This window comes from Sminthopsis crassicaudata, chromosome 4, assembly GCF_048593235.1.
Source record: "Sminthopsis crassicaudata isolate SCR6 chromosome 4, ASM4859323v1, whole genome shotgun sequence".
NCBI classification, from domain to species: Eukaryota; Metazoa; Chordata; class Mammalia; order Dasyuromorphia; family Dasyuridae; genus Sminthopsis; species Sminthopsis crassicaudata.
The window spans coordinates 62,125,908-62,142,800 of record NC_133620.1 but is presented as its reverse complement, the minus strand read 5'-3'; the positions used below and the strand labels follow the sequence as shown (position 1 = coordinate 62,142,800).

Sequence of the window (16,893 nt, the reverse complement as noted above, 5' to 3'; positions counted from 1 at the left end):
ACTTTAAACAAAAACCCTTTTTTTAATGTTATTAGGAAATATTTAACAAAATAAATAAGAATGCAACATCAATAATGTTAAATTATGATTTTCAAAGTCAATAAGGATCTGATTCTATTTGAATATGACATTGCTGATTCAAAAATGTAATTGGGTTTTTGTCCAAGCTAAATGTCAATAATACTTGTCTAAAATATATACAGTGGTAGATTAACTCAAGGAGTGGTTAACCATCTAGTTTGAATGAGCATTTTCTCTTCTGTTTCTCCTTCTACTCCTATGACCAATCACTCCTCAACACAGGTTACTTGTTGGGACCTTAAACTGGACCCCCTTTAGTGTCTAGAATGAATACTGGCTTCAGGTCCACTTTTTAGAAGCCTTAGAGCATGCTTAAAAGCTCAGTTCCAATGCCAACTCCTAAAGGATACCTATTCTGGTCCTCTCAGGCTCTAGTGCCTCCATTTTGCTGATTCACATTCTATCAATGTTGTGCTCAAGTTATCTAAGAAAAGAACGTAGGCTCCCTGAGGGCAAAGATCATTTCATTTTTGTCTCTGAAACCTCAAAACCTAGCATAGCTCCAAGTATCTGGTGGCAAACAATGAAAGCTTACTGAATGAGCCACACTTTTCCTTTATACATATAGGTTGTTTGGGGGTGTTGTGTGTGTGTGTGTTTTGTTTGTTTTTTTAATTTCATACACATTCCTGACTTTATCATCTTAACTTTTCTTCATTCTTGTACATTAGTTAATATGGAGATAATCAATCAATAAGCACTCACTAAAGTGTCTGGCAGATTCTAAATAGTGTTTCTATTATGCTTGTTGGTGAAAATAAGTCATTACATAGATCTTCAGCTTTCCCCTGGCCACGGGGGCTGTGGTCACCTATGCTCCCTCTCCCACTCTCCACCCCACCTTTCTAACTCTTATTCCGAGAATCTTAATCATAGCGGCACTATCCCTGGCTCAGAAGAAAGATGGTCCTGTTGCTTCACTCACCTCTCCAATGACTTCCCCAATCAAAATACTCTATCCTGGCCACCACTAATTTATATGTCAATAAGCATTTTGTTGTCTCCCCCATTAGAGCATAAGCTTCTGGAGAGCCAGTATTATTAATTTTTTGCTTATATCCCATTCCTTATTATACAATAGTTATTTAATAAGTGCATTTCATTTATTATCTCACTTATATAAAAACATCATCACAAAATTTTCTATTTTACATCCTTTTTTGTTGTTCTCTTTCAAATGTCACTTCTGAATGTCTGTCAAAATAGCATACTAAGTTCTCTAGAGTCCAGCTTCTTAAACATCCCAGATGAGTTCTTGTGACTAAATGTGGGGATCGTGAATTTATCATTTATTATCAGTGTTTGATTTGCATGACTATTTTACAGAGCTGGGATCATACAAAAATTTCTCAGATGAAAAAGGAGTCACAATTAGAAAAAGTTTAAGAAGCCCTGACCCAGAAAGTCATCTCCTCCCCAATAATTTTTGAGGTTGTCTTCAATTAATAACTTAAGGGAGTTTCTGGATTCTTCCAGAAATCACTGTGACAACTCTTCTATAAGAAAATCTTCATAGGAATTTACGTGAAAATCAGTATTTTGACTTTTGTTCAGCTCCTATTTTTTGGATTTCACATTTTAATAGATTAAGACTAAACTTGTTATGATGTAAAGCATAATCTTTTCATATTTATTATTCTAATTTAGTATTTTAATTTGCCTTTTCTCTGATTTTGAAATGACTACTACATCTATAAGCTGTCCATGACCTCTTTTGCACATAAGGAGATAATCCTTCTTGACAAGGCAAACCCATCAACATATATGATAGATCACATTCCCTCCAATCTGGTCCAACAAAATGTCCCCCTCTATTCTCCTACCTAATTCTCAATCTTTCTGTATCTATTAGCTCTTTCTCTAAAACAAACAGATCTCAGTCCATCCATGCCTGCCAGCTATAAGCCCATTTCTCTCCTCCCTAAATTTCTGTTAAAGTCATCTGAACTAGGGAGTTTACATATCTTCTCTCACTAGCTTCTAAATCTTCTACAATCTGGCTTTTGACCTCATCATTCAATTGCAACTACCCTTTCCAAAGTACCTCATGATTTCTTAATGGCCAAATCAAAAAGCATCTTCACCTTTCTAATTTCTGTGAAACATGTGAACTTGTTAATTACCCTCTTTACCTAAATATCCATGCTTTTTACAGGTGTTCCTTTTATCTGTCTGACCTCTCCGTTTTAGTCTTCTTTGCTGGATTTTTATCTAGGTTACTCTCACTAACGATGATGACCCTTTCCCATTCTCCTTCTATACCATCTCAATACCTCCCACAGGATCAATTAACTCCAAGAAGAAGATTCCCAGATCCATGTGTCTATCTATCCCTAATTTCTTCTCTAAACTTCATTCTAAATCACCAACTGGCCTTTTTGGCATTTCATATTGGATGTTCTATACCTATCTTAAAGTCAATGTCCCAAGAGAATTCAGTAGCTTTTTTCTATCGAATCCACCACTATTCTAGCTTTCTTATTGCTATAGGTTAAGATCCTTAATTTCTTTGGCAATCCTGGCAACACTACAGCAACTACATTATATATAGTAACTACAATACTTAGGCAAGTCATCTTTCAGAAAGAGGATAATGCTTAATGTTTTAAATTATAGCTATGACCTCGAGAGGAGAACGAGGAAAAGAACAGATAGACAGACAGCTAACTTGAACAATTATCTATCTACAGCTGTCTCACTCCTAAGAAATAATATGGTCCTTGAGGGCAGATGGCATGATTTTGCCTTTCTTTGTATCCCCAGAGCTTTCTAAGCATAGCCTTCCATTATGCTAAGTGCTTAAAAATATTTATTTATTTATTTGACTACCTACATTATCACAAACAGGCTACTTATCCCCTCAGAAGCTCAGTTTCATCATTTATAAAATGGGAAGAATAGAACACTATCTGCTTTGAAATTTTCTTGTAAGGAAAGTGTTGCAAAGATAAGAAGACATGGGTGAGTTGAATATTGGGAAACAGAGGACAAAGCTATGATGATGAGTTCACATATGCACTGAAGAACTGATTTATTTAAGCCATAAACACTAGGCATTTTCATTTATCATGTTGTTGTTAAGTACCTGGAACATCTAGATTTTCCAAAAGAACCAAACTACCAGAGAACCAGTAAGGGTAATATTTGTATTTGTTGGAATGTATGTGTGGACTATAATTCTTTTAACATACGGTAAATTCCCAAAATGCAAGGACTTTATCTTTTAACTAGCAACTAACACAGTTCTTACATATTATAGGTGTTTAATAAATTTGTTCAACTGAATGAAACAATACTTTCACACTGTAAGTACTTAATAAATGTTCACATGAATGCAGTGATGAGGCAGATGTGTATGCATATATCTTTTTTGACATTTTCTTCATATATTTAAATATGTATATATAGAGACATATGTATATGCACAGCTGCACCATCACTATATTCAATTGAACATCTATTAAGTACTTAGATATACATATTAAAATATATAGGAAAGAAAAAGTTAAATTACACAGAAATTGTCAAAAAGATAAAGTCCCCATTCATTAAAAACTTAAGAATTCTAAGTTATGCTCATGTTAATATGTTGTTTATCAGTAAAAATTTAATTTAAAGTCTTGAACTAAGGTGTGACTGCACAAATAAGTGGAATATCTTTGATAGCTCTGCCTTTTCTAGTTTAAATTTGTACCTGTCTTCCTCTCCTTACTCCCCTCTTCTCCACCTGCCTATCATCTATAGAGCAGCTCCTATTTCTTCAATGCTTTAACAGCTACTTGTTCAGGAGCTAAGAATCCTCACTCAAATTCTTAACATTATAAATAAATAAATATTAGGTTTGCTTCTTGTGCCTGTATAACAGGGTCAACATAACAGCTTTCAGTGGTCCCCCAGCCATCTGTTTGGCCAGGCTTTATGAAAGTATTTCATCTACCCTCTTGTAAAAATCAAGCTACAATTTATCTTAACTAAATAGTATTTAAAAAAAAAAAGACAAAGATTACGCATAAAACTGATAGATTGATATTTCTAATTTCTTGGTTATCCTGACAATACTATCACAACTACGTTATATACAGCAACTGTATTACTTAACAGGTCATCAGTTAGAAATAAGATATTATGCCTAATGCTATTAGAATATGCTGATGATCAGTACAGATACATAAAAAGGAAAATTTAAAAAAAACTATCCCTGTTTTAAATGTTTCTGGTAAAAATATGAGTACATAAGGACATTATTTCAACAACATCATCTGTTGTTATCAGAATCCTTGAGGATATACAACTGGTCATAACACATGTTTAATTCCCCAAGTTCAACAAATTATAAAACATATCTTAGCTAATCTTTTAATGAGTGAATAAATTTGAAATATATACAGTAACTTTTTCCTTTGACATGGAAATAAGGTGCTATTAGGCTTATGTAATATTTTAAATAAGAGTTAAGTACAAAGTTACAGTATAAAGAACAGTTCTAATCCTCTTTAAAATTTAATCAGTTATTTTAATATAACCGTAACACAGACATATTATCCAATAGGTATGTCCTCTAAACATATCATCTAATATCATCACCCTATGAAGATGAGAATTTAATTTTTGAAATCTCCAAGGAAGAGAGATTTCAAAGACAGGCTAGTCACTGTTATTAAAATAAGCAGAAAGGTCATAGACAGGAATAGACAAAAATACATCAAATATGGACATTAAGAAGTCTTTGGTTTTGTACAAATCAACTTTGATAGAAAGGCAAAAATAAAAGCTATATTACTAAGAATTAAAAAGAAACTGGAAATCCTACAAATTAAAGGTGATGTTAATAAACCCCATTTATTAATAAAGAAAACAAGTCAGTTTTATGAAAAAAACAAATAAAATAGATAATGTGATTTTTTAAAGAGAGAAGAAAACCAAATCACTATTATCAAAAATGAAAAGAATGAATATACCAATAATGAAGATTAAATTAAAGCAATTATAAGGAAATACATTGCCCAATTATATGCAAATAAATTTAACAATTTAAGTTAAAAGAAAGAATACTTACAAAAATATAAATGCCTAGATTAGCAGAAGAGGAAATCAAATATTTAAATAAATCTATTTTTGAAAAGAAATTGAACAGACAATACGTGATCTTCCTAAGAAAAAAGCACCAGGACGACATGGATTTACAAATGAATTTTATCAAAAAGTTAAAGATCAAACCAATTTCAATATCAAATTATTTGGAATAATAGGCAAAGAAGGGATCCTACTAAATTCCTTTTATGAAACACATAGGATACTGATAACTATATTAGGAAGGGTAAAAACAGAGAAAAAAATTATAGACCAATGAATTATAGACCAATTAATAAAACAATGAATATGGATACAAAAATCATAAATAAAATATTAGCTAAAGATTACAACAATATATTTCAAAGATTATACATTATGATCAAGTGGGATTTATACTGGGAATGTAGAGATGGTTTAACATAAGGAAAACTATTAGCATATTTGATTATATTAATTGTAAATTTTTAGAAATCATGAAATTACATCAATATTTACAGAAAATACTTTTGATAAAATACATCACTCATTTCTATTAAAAACATTTGGAAAGACTGAAGGGAAAACAACAAAAGTTGAAAGAGATTTGGTACATAGCAGACACTTAAATGAATGTTCCCTTCCCTTTTGTCCTTCCTGAGGGAAAGAAGTGGAAAATAGGAGGAGAGAGGATTCAAAATCTCAACAGCCTGGAGTCAGGACCTGAGTACAAATTTGGCCTCAGTCACTTAACACTTCCTAGCTATGAGACCCTGGGCGAGAACCCCAATTGCCTCAGGGGGAAAAAAAGGCATGATCTGGATAAGAATTCAGTAAAATGTGAAAGGAGTGGTGAGGAGAACCAAGAAAGGGTGATGTCCCAAAGCCTAGAGAGAAGAGAGTATCAGGGAGGAGAAGGTGATCAGTGACAATAGCCACATCTCTTAAATATAAACAATCAATAAAACAATAGATAAGGCTTCAAACAAACAAACAAACAAACAAACAAAAGATAAAGTGGCAGCAAGAATGAAGCAGAAAGTATCAATCTGAGAAACATTATTTTTTTAAAAGTTAGTAAAAATGGGGATCAGAAATAAAAGGAAAATGAGGATAGCTGCCATATTCCAGATTTAGATGACTGAGACCCTTTGCTAATATTGTGAAATTTAGGAAGCATTTACTTATGAAGTCAATTCTATTTTGGAAAGTTTAGGTTATTGTTTTGAATAGAATAAATTTGAGATGATAAAACTATATTTAAGCCTAGGGTCTGTGACCTACTTTTTTTTTTTTTTTTTTAAGAGCGTTTGGTAACTGTATTTCAACATATTTAGTCTCCTTTATAAACCTACAGATTTTGCTCTGTCCATTTCAAAACATTATAGGCTGCCCTAGACTGTCGATGAGGTCCATTGTAATGTTCTGTTCTCTAAATCATAATCATTCTCTGGGAGCAGGTTTCTTGGGGAGCTTCTGGAGGCAGCCTTAGTTTTAGTTCAGTATAAGTACCCCAAATATAGCCAGGAGTTAAAGTCCAGATCCTTTATTGTGTCCTTCAAAATCCTCAATCTTTTCCTGGGCCAGGTTAGCTTTAGTAGAGGCCTATCTCTCTTCTTGGCTCCCAAGGACTCTCATCCGAATGTCTCCAGCCAGCACAAGGATGGAAAATGGAATGAATCTGACTCCGCCTGAAAGAGTGTGGGATTGTGGGTTTCTGCCTTGTGAATCTCCCTCCCGGAAGTCAATCCTAGTTCTGAATCTCCTGGAAGTCCATGAGCAGGCTTTTCCTTTAGACTTGTGAATCTCCCCACTCAATCCTGGCTCTCCATCTCCTCCCAGTGGGCTTGTCCTCTAAAGGTGTGAGGTCTAATGTGTGAACCAATGATTGAACTCCTTTAAAGGTGTGAACTAAGTACATAAGTACCTTGTAAGAATCCTAACAGTCTAAGACATAATAAAGGCTAAAAACCACTGCTCTGAATGGAGATATCTTAAAAGTCACTGAAAATTACAGTTTAGAAGCCAGAATCAGAGATAGAAATGTGAATATTACTAGCACGACAGAAATATTAAACCACATATCATAAGAGTTGTCCATAGGAAAAATAGAGTAGAAATGAGACCGAATGTGCCCTGTCTTGTGAACATATTCATCTGTTTTTTTTTTTTTTTTTGGAAGACAACATTTATTTATTATTCTAATCTCTTCATTCTGTTATTTTTTAAATTTTTTAATTTAGAATTTTTTCCCACAGTATATATGCATGAGTAATTTTTTTTATAATATTATCCCTTGTATTCATTTTTCCAAATTATCCCCCCCCTCCCTCCACTCCCTCCCCCCATGACAGGCAATCCCATACATTTTACATGTGTTACAATATAACCTAGATACAATATATGTGTGTGAATCCAATTTTCTTGTTGCACATTAAGTATTAGATTCCGAAGGTATAAGTAACCTGGGTAGATAGACAGTAGTGCTAACAATTTACATTCACTTCCCAGTGTTCCTTCTCTGGGTGTAGTTGTTTCTGTCCATCATTGATCAACTGGAAGTGAGTTGGATCTTCTTTAGAACATATTCATCTTTAGGGGCTCTTACTAATGTTTGGAAGAAGAAGGAGAAAAGAATATATAGAAGATAAAGAAGGAAAACAAGGGTACACCATCAAAATGTCCCTCTAAAAAAGGGAAAAGCTTCAAGTACATGCATTCAAGTATTACCAAGAAATCAAGGAGAAAAAAAATGAGAAAAGACAAGGACAAAACATGAAAAAAAAAACAAAAGTCCCTGCTAATACATTCAGGAATTTAAGTTTCAATAAAGAGAAAAAAAGATTTCATAAAACTAAGGTTCTATGAAAATATATGGTAAGGGAATGCAGGCATTGGGGGTGGACCAATTATTTTAAAAATTGGCACTGAAATGTAAAAGAAACAGATGATGATGACTAGAAAGGCCAGCAGAATAGAAGGATTTGTGTGTGTATTTTTAAATTAGAAAAAATTGTGTGTTTATAAGCAAAGAACTAAATGAGAAGAAGAAAAAGAAAATTCATCTATTTTACTCTATGAATCATTATCTAATCTTTTTCTATTTCAAGCTCTATCTCCAACAAAGAAATAAATATATTTTGTTTTGTTTGGCTAAAATTTGGAGGTTCGGAGGTAGTGAAGGAAGTTGCCTCACTAAAGCTTTGGTGTTTTGCTTTTTTTCTACAGCTTCAATGAAATGCTTCAAAAATTTCAGTGAGTTTACTAATTTTTTTCTACTTACATTCTTCTCCTCCTAAAAACCAGGGCTCTCAATGGTTTTAAATGTAGACTTAACAAGCAATTACAGTATTCTAAATTAGCTCTCTGAACACTTGATTTAGGTTTGGAGTATCACCAAAGCTTCCCAAAGGTGCTTCCTTTTTCCTTCCTGGATTGGCATTAGTAGAAGAAACTTAAAAGCTAATGCAGAGATCATAAAATTATGTGAAAGTGAATTCAAAATGGGATGTATCTAGTTCCTTCCATACTATATAGCAGGGGTTCTCAAACTACAGACTGAGGGCCAGGTAAGGCGGGCTGAGGACATTTATTCCCCCTCCGGGTTATGGCAAATGAGCTGAGGGGCGGAAACAGAGTGTGAGCTTTTGTTTTTACTGTAGTCCGGCCCTCCAACTGTCTGAGGGACAGTGAACTGCCCCCTATTTAAAAAGGATCACTGCTATATAATATGGCACATATATATACACAAAGTAAGGATGTAATAAGAATCTGTAAACTTGTTCTAACATCCTACAAAGAAAAACTTCATCAGATACCCTACAGTTAAATGTAGATGTGTAAATATAGATCCAGATATATAGCTCTCAATTAAATCCTATCAGCAATTATTATGGATCCAGAGGTGTTAGACATAGGGAAATATATGGACTATGTTCTACTTAATTACTGCCTGATCAGGGAATACTGAAAGATTTTTTAAAACTGTTATTTGTTGGTTTTCCAGTATAAATTTCCATACCTTAATTTATAAAGGTTTTATTTTTATGCCAACCAGCTATTTAATTGTATCTTATTCTAATTGTAGCACTTTATTCATGTTACTATAAGGGTACCTAAAATTTAAGTTGTGATTTATAGATATCTAACATAGATTTTAGTTCAATAATATTAGAGACAGCATACTTTTTTAAAAAAAATTTTTACTATTTACTTCTATTTGGAAACATGATAAGAAATTCATCCTAATCCTGAAAGCCTTCTTAAAAAAATAAAAAATAAAAATGTCTTTTCAAACTGAAATTCTTTGATGCCAGAAATTAGCATTAATTACAAACAAGGTTTAAGTTGGCTTCTGAAAACAATTTATTCCACAGTACTGAAGAAAAAACTCTCTAAAACTCCTTGAAGGAGAAAATCTCCTTCAACTCTGCCTCAGTGAGGGACCCCATCCCAGGGAAACAAGATAATCAGCTTCATTCTGTTATCCAGATGGGGTTGGTTCAGTCCTGAGCTAAAAGAATTCCAACCCTATTCAATTAAAGATATTCTATTCAATCCAACTCCACCCACCAGCTTCATTGGGAAGGGGCGCAAGCCTCCTCTGCAGTCAAAGATCTCCTTAAATGGCAATTAAAAACTCAGTTGAGAACCTGACATACCATGCTATGCTATGCCATGCTATGCCAAGGAAGCCTCTGCCCACTGGAATAATATTCTTTTCCAGTGCCACCCTCTCTTTATCCTCACCTATTTCCCTATTTTATGCCTCTCTGTCGGGATTTCTAACCGTACTTCCCAATCCCTATAATAAACCTCTTTTACCAATCTAGCTTTCAGGTCCTTTACAGAGAATCCCTGCACCCCAGAAGGGGGTTCCCCAAAACTCCCTACCCTTGTGCCAAATCCCAAGGGGGTGCAGGGGAGCCAAATGTCTCCATCTGGTTCCCTGTACTCTAAACTTGCCACTAGACCTTATCATTTAACTCCCTGACCACCAGAAACCCTAATCTCATTGTGGTTCCCTAAATCTAGACCTCATTGTTGGTTCCCTACTAAAGGGAACCCCAAAACCTAAACCTCATCATACTGGTTCCCTGACTGGGAACCCTGAAAACTAGACTTAACCTCATCAGTAGAAAGACTGAATCTGCCCCTCTTTAAACCAGAGATGGGAAGGAACATGTATGTGGCATGGAGAAACATGTGAGACAAATAAGGATGTGGAGGCATGTCTAGTACAAATGAATAGGCCTCTGTGAACAGTATGAGAAGTTGATTTCCACAGATATTGTCAAAACAGGGTGAGGGGAGGAGTGAAACAGCTTATTAAGACATCTCCAACCAGTGACCGCGTGAGTTAAGGAACTGGCTAAACAATTAAGTTCCTGACAAAACGGTCCAGGCCTACACTGGCCCCAACCAGCTAGGGCCAAGGACAGGGCACAAGCCTTCTGAACTATGCAATGGGTGAATAAAGAGGATTGTAAATTTAACAACTGTAACCTGAAATGAGAATCCAACCAATTATAACTCAGATGGAGAATCCAACTAATTATAACTTGAATTGTGAATCTGACCAATTGCAACTCAGACTGTAAATCTGACCTGGACAATCTGAGCCTTGAAGGGAGAGGTAAAGAACAAAACCAACAGTATTAAAAAAAAAAAAAAAAACAACAGTACAGCCGAAGCTCTCACTTCTGTATTTGGTGTGCCTTACTTGGGAGCACACCTATTTCTCCTGAGAATTGCCCAATGAAGAATTTTTCTCTCACTCTAAAAGAGTGTTGGTTCTTATACTACTCCTGGATGACCTTGCAACTGGGGAAGCACTGGGCAGTGGCAGCTCAAATTGGGCTTATTCGCCAATTCTTCTGGGTTCCAAGAGGTCTTTTTGATAACACACTTTTAATATAAGAATTTAAGAATTTTGACCATAAAATGTGCAATGGACTATTCTAAACAAAATAATAGCAGAATAATGACTAAAATAAGTATCTGAAAATTCAATGACAATGTTTTTGTTGATGTTCAAGATACATTAAATATAGCTACAAATTTATATTTAAATTGATTTTCTGTGCTATTTCAAACACACTGCCATCTTAAAATTCTTTTATAATGATCCAAATTTAAGCATGATCAAAAAGGCTTTAAATTATATGAAGAAGTTAATTCATGTCTCAAAATTCTGTTCAAAGAAAACTTAAAAGATGAAAAGTTGTAAAGGATAAAACTGAAATTTACCATCTTCCCAGCAATTCTCCCCATGAATATAAGATCTTCTCAGGGCAATCCTTAGACACATCACCAGTACCACTTGAGAGTTCATTATCACTCTCTGGAAAAAAATAAAAATAAAAACAGAAAAAACAAACATTCAAAAATTTATCAAACAAGAAATATCAAAGTACATTCAAATGATAGATGTAACTTGATACTATTATATCCCTAAATGAAAAAAAAAAAAAAAACTTGACAGCTATATAATCATCAAAAATAGGTAGTAATACAGGTTAAACATTTCAAAGCACAATCTTTCCTTAGGGAAATTCATATAGATAGATAGATAGATAGATAGATAGATAGATAGATAGATAGATAGATAGATAGATATAGATATAGGTATAGAGAGAGATAGAGATAGAGATAGATATATAGATATTTTCAGTTTAGAAATTAAACTGCCTAGCTTTGCTCGAAGTAATAGATTAAGTAAAAAAAGAAATCATAATATAATTAGGAATCTGAATTCTTAATCAATTATTCTACTCAACTCATCCTGTAATAATAAATTTACAAAATAATAAATAATTTACATAATAATAAATAAATTATAAATTTACAAAGAAAATAAATATCAATAAATACAATCAATAAATATTTACAAAGAAAATAAATATTAATAAATACATGTATAGGAACCACAAAACACACGTAGATGTACAGACAGGCAACGCATGTACCTAGACACCTGCACATCCAACATCTTCATGCAAATCTCTAGAAAGTCTTGACAAACAACATTAATTTTTTTACGATATATATGCCCCAAAACTTTTAGATTTCTAAAACTAGAACATCTTAGTGATTTAACTTTTGATAAAAGGCAACTTAAATACTTAATTACCAATATGTTTCTTCAATTCCAAATTAAAAAAAAAAAAACAACTAGAAAATGTATAGAAATCATGATACTTTAATGATTACTGCTTCATGAAATAGTGTGAGATCTGGTAGTCCTAATCTTTGCTAATTCTGATCCGTCTTGATTTCCACTGATGTTTTAGATACTTTCTTCCTCCAAATGAATTTAGTCATCATTGCTTTATAAATTACCTCTTCATCTTTATCACTGTTTTTGTAGAAGAGCCCAAGATAATCCTTTCAGTTTAGCTTTATTTATTGCATTAAGAAGCCTTTCTTAAAGCTGTTGCATGTACTTTGGTAATCTAACACTCGATTTATACATTTTGAAGTTATTTTTGATTGGCTCTTGCCTTTATTTAGCTATGAAGATGTGTTGTGGAATCCGTGAAATTATTTTGTCCCAATACTCTATTGAAACCTTTCAGTCTCAGTTTCTTTGTCATTAATTTAAAAAAAAAAAAAGTGTTATCTTCTCTTTTCCTATTTTTATAAAAAGCTTTTACTTCTTTCTCATCTTTCTTCTATTATTAAAATTTCTAAAACTTTGTCAAATAATAGAAGGGAAAGAAGAAATCCTTGCTTTATATCTTCAATCCTTGGCAAAGCTTCTAATGAAAGGATTCTTAACAATTTTTGTGTTGTGGACTATTTTCACAATCTGATTGACCTCTTCTTGGTATCATGTTTTTAAATGCATAAAGTTAAAAAAGTATACTTAAAGGAAAATTAATTACATTGAAATAAAGGCATGATTTTCCCCATCTAAATTATAAGTCCTTGCTAAACTCTATCCACCAACAAGGAGTCTGTAGACACGAGGTGAAGAAAGTGTTTACTTTCCTGTTCACATTAAGCTATTTTCAGTTTGGGCTTTGGTTTTAGAAAGATACATTTTAATCATTTTTAAAGACTCTTCCTTTTTTCTTTTACAGGACTTTAGTATAACTATTATATTTATTGAAAGGATTATTCTGTATCTATTAATAAAATCATATGGCTTCACATAGTTTTCTTTTAAATTTAATTAATCATTGTTTTCCTAATGCTGAACTACTCTGGAATACCAGGTAAAAATCCAATTTGATCATGATGAATGTTTTGTTGTTCTTATTTTTAAATAAATAGCTATAGTCATTTTGCAATGATCTAACTTAAAATTTTAGAATCCATATTCATTAATGATATGAAATCCTAGTTCTCTTTTACTAATCTTCCCAGTTTTAATTATCAAAATTATATTTGTCTCACAAAATAAGGTAAGAGTGTTTTATGTCTCAATATTTTTGGATAATTTGTGTACAATGGGTAACGATGCCTCTTTAAATTTTACAGTATTATTGTATATGTCCATCTAAACAAGGATTTTTTCCTTTGAAAGTTCCTATCTAGTTTCCTTCCTCTTCTGAGAGAGAATAACAGAAGATCTCTATATTCAGTTAATTTCAGTATTTTATATTTTTGTAGAACCTTTTACTTTACTTGAATTCTCAGTTTTCTTAGAATATAAGTCTGTGTAGTAGATAACAATTCTTTTTATTTCTTTTCTGTTTGCTAAGGTTTCCTCTTATTTGTTTTATTAATATAATTTCCCTTCTCTTCTTTTCATTTAGATTACTGGATATTTATCAATTTTGTTAACATTTTTAAAAAAAACAGTTCTTAAACTGTACTAAATTTCATCATCTTTTTTCCCCATTTATATGTCTATCCTGTAATTTTTTGGATTTCATCCATTTTGCTTATTTTGGATTTGCTGAATTTCTAATTTTTTAAATGCCATAATTAGTTAATTAATCTCCCTTTTTCTATTTTGCTACTATATGCTTTTGTTGTTGCTTAGTAGTTTTCAGTCATAGCCAACTCTTTGTTACCCTTTTTGGGAGTTTTTTTGGAAGCTACTGGAGTGCTTTGCCATTTCCTTCTCCAGCTCATTTTTTAGATTAGGAAACTGAGTCAAACAGGATTAAATGACTTGTCCAGGATCACACAGCTGGAGAGTCTGAGACCAGATATGAACTCAGCTAATCCTGACTCCAAGTCCAGCACTCGATCTATTGCAACATCTAGCTGTCCCATGTTTTTAGTACTGCTTTTTTTCCAGATAGGATAGCTTAGATTGCATTCCAGAAATTCTATTATATTGTCTCATCATTATCTTTTCCTTTTGCAATGTTTTTGATGTTTCTATGATTTCTCTTCTGACCCAATCAGTAACAAATAATTTATCAAGCTCCTCCAATGTGCCCTGGCTATTATTAATTAATTAATTAATTAATGGGACAGTCAACATACAATCAAATAAAGGTAAACAAAACAGACAGAATAAAATTGAAGACAAATTCAGGAAAAAAAGGCATCAATATTAGAAAGTATCACAAAAGAACTCTTGAAAAAAGATGGCATTTTAGTTCTGATTTCAAGGGACCCACAAGAGTCAGGCAGAGGGACATGAGGAAGAAGAGTATTTCAGGGATAGAAGATAGCCAATAAAAATGCAGAGAGTCAACAGATGTAGTGTTTTAAAATATGAAAAAAAAGGAAGTCATTGAAGTTGAAAATATATGAAAAGGAATAAGGAAAAAAAGATTAGTTTCATTTAGTTTCTTTATTTAGATCTTTGTCATCTGCCTGTGATCTCTATAAAATTCTGTTTGTTATGTTATGTTCTGCAAATAATTCATTGTTTCTACAATCTTATATTTATTTTCAATTCTTTTGTGTCTTGCTCAATACATTGTCTGTTAATATGTCATATGGTATTGAGATATGTGTATCCCATTAGTGCTGTCATTAAATAAGTGCCATATATCTTTTAGCTCTAAATTCTTCAACAGTTCATCCTTTTGTCTATTTTTCCTCATTTATCTTACTGTTAGAAAATGCAGACCAAACAAGAAAGAAGTGGAGATAACTGGATTCAATTACTCAATATCCAAACCTCTAAACATAAATTACCCAGGAAGAACTAACACATTCTTCCTAACAAACAGGTGGTAACCTATTTGACAAGAATAGAAAGAGAGAGAAGAGGGAAAGGGGAAAGAGGCAGAGGGGAGAAACTGGAAAGTAGTATGGCAAAAATTAAGTTTAGAGCAATATCTTACATGAAAAAAGGAATAAGAATTTCTATTCTAATGGCTATGAAGCTCCATAAAGAAGGAAAGTTCCTCCAGCTAGGCAGGTCAGGATATTCTTAGCAACTTCTGGTCCTAGAGAGCTACCTAAAAGGTTAAGTGACTTGTGCACTGCATGTGTAAGGAGCAGGAGTGGACCACAGATCTTCCTGACTCTACATTTACCTGTGTCCATTATATCTCATGATTTCTGTCTTACATCACATACCACAATATATAGGAAATGGATACATCTTGAACATTTGAGATCATACAAAAAAAGAAAGAAAGAAAGAAAGAAAGAAAGAAAGAAAGAAAGAAAGAAAGAAAGAAAGAAAGAAAGAAAGAAAGAAAGAAAGAAAGAAAGAAAGAAAGAAAGAAAGAAAGAAAGAAAGAAAGAAAGAAAGAAAGAAAGAAAGAAAGAAAAAAAGAAAGAAAGAAAAAAAGAAAGAAAAAAAGAAAGAAAGAAAGAAAGAAAAGAAAAGAAAAGAAAAGAAAAGAAAAGAAAAGAAAAGAAAAGAAAAGAAAAGAAAAGAAAAGAAAAGAAAAGAAAAGAAAAGAAAAGAAAAGAAAAGCAGATCGTATACTGGAGCACCAGTCTCAAGGATGGGGTAAGAAGTTGAGAGAGGTGAATTTTTAATTGACAGAGGCAAGTACAAAAGATAAAACCAATTATTTTAATTTCATAAAATTGAAAAGAATTTTCATGAACAAAATAAGTACAAAAAAGGTTAAGAAAGCTTTATATCAAATATCTGAGAAGGTTCTGATAATCCAAAATATATAGAAAGCAGAAATATATAAGACCAAAAGTCATTCTTCAATAGTTAACTATTCACAACTATATGGAAGAATGCTTTAAATTACTAATTATAAAAGAAATATAAATCAAAACAACACTAGTGCTTCCCCTTCACACCAACCATATTGTCAAAGATTTTTTTTTTAAAAGGATGGGAATAGCTAATGTTGAAAATGTGATGGAAAGACAGGCATACAAATATATTTTTGGAAGAGCTATGAATTAGTACAATCGTTCTAGACAACAATTTGGAATAGAAGAGAGTGACTAAAATACCCTTTGATGCAGAAATACCCTTCCTAGGACCAACAAAGTCAATGACAATTTAGACTATAACCAAGACTATTATATAAAATACAATATAAAGACACTGGGTGGGATGAACAAGTTTTATCTGAATCAAAAAAACACCTGGATGAAATCCAATAAAGAGGTAGCAACAAGTTTTTATAGTGATATGATGATTGAGTAAAGATAGACATTAAGCAGACTCCAATTTGGAAGAGTAAGTATATTATTTCAGCATTATTATTATTAATCAATGATTAAATTTGAAAATAATGAAAATGTATAGAGGCCCCCTAAAAAAAACTGCCAAAAAGACGAATATGATAAAAACTAACACAAGTAGCTTGGAGATTCAATTGAACTAATATAAAATAAGATTTTAAAATAATATATTTGAGATAAAAGAGC

The 16,893-nt window shown here is 32.5% G+C and overlaps 1 protein-coding gene across 5 annotated transcripts in view; it reads right to left on the bottom strand.

The window, feature by feature from the left end:
• The window catches only part of RABGAP1L (RAB GTPase activating protein 1 like), a 665,899-nt gene that overhangs the window by 464,587 nt on the left and 184,419 nt on the right, over nt 1-16,893 (bottom strand). For all 5 annotated transcript variants that reach the window (XM_074308401.1, XM_074308399.1, XM_074308403.1 and 2 more), the window contains exon 12: nt 11,380-11,473. In XM_074308401.1, coding sequence (XP_074164502.1) covers nt 11,380-11,473 — 94 coding nt within the window. The remainder of the gene's footprint in view (nt 1-11,379; nt 11,474-16,893) is intronic.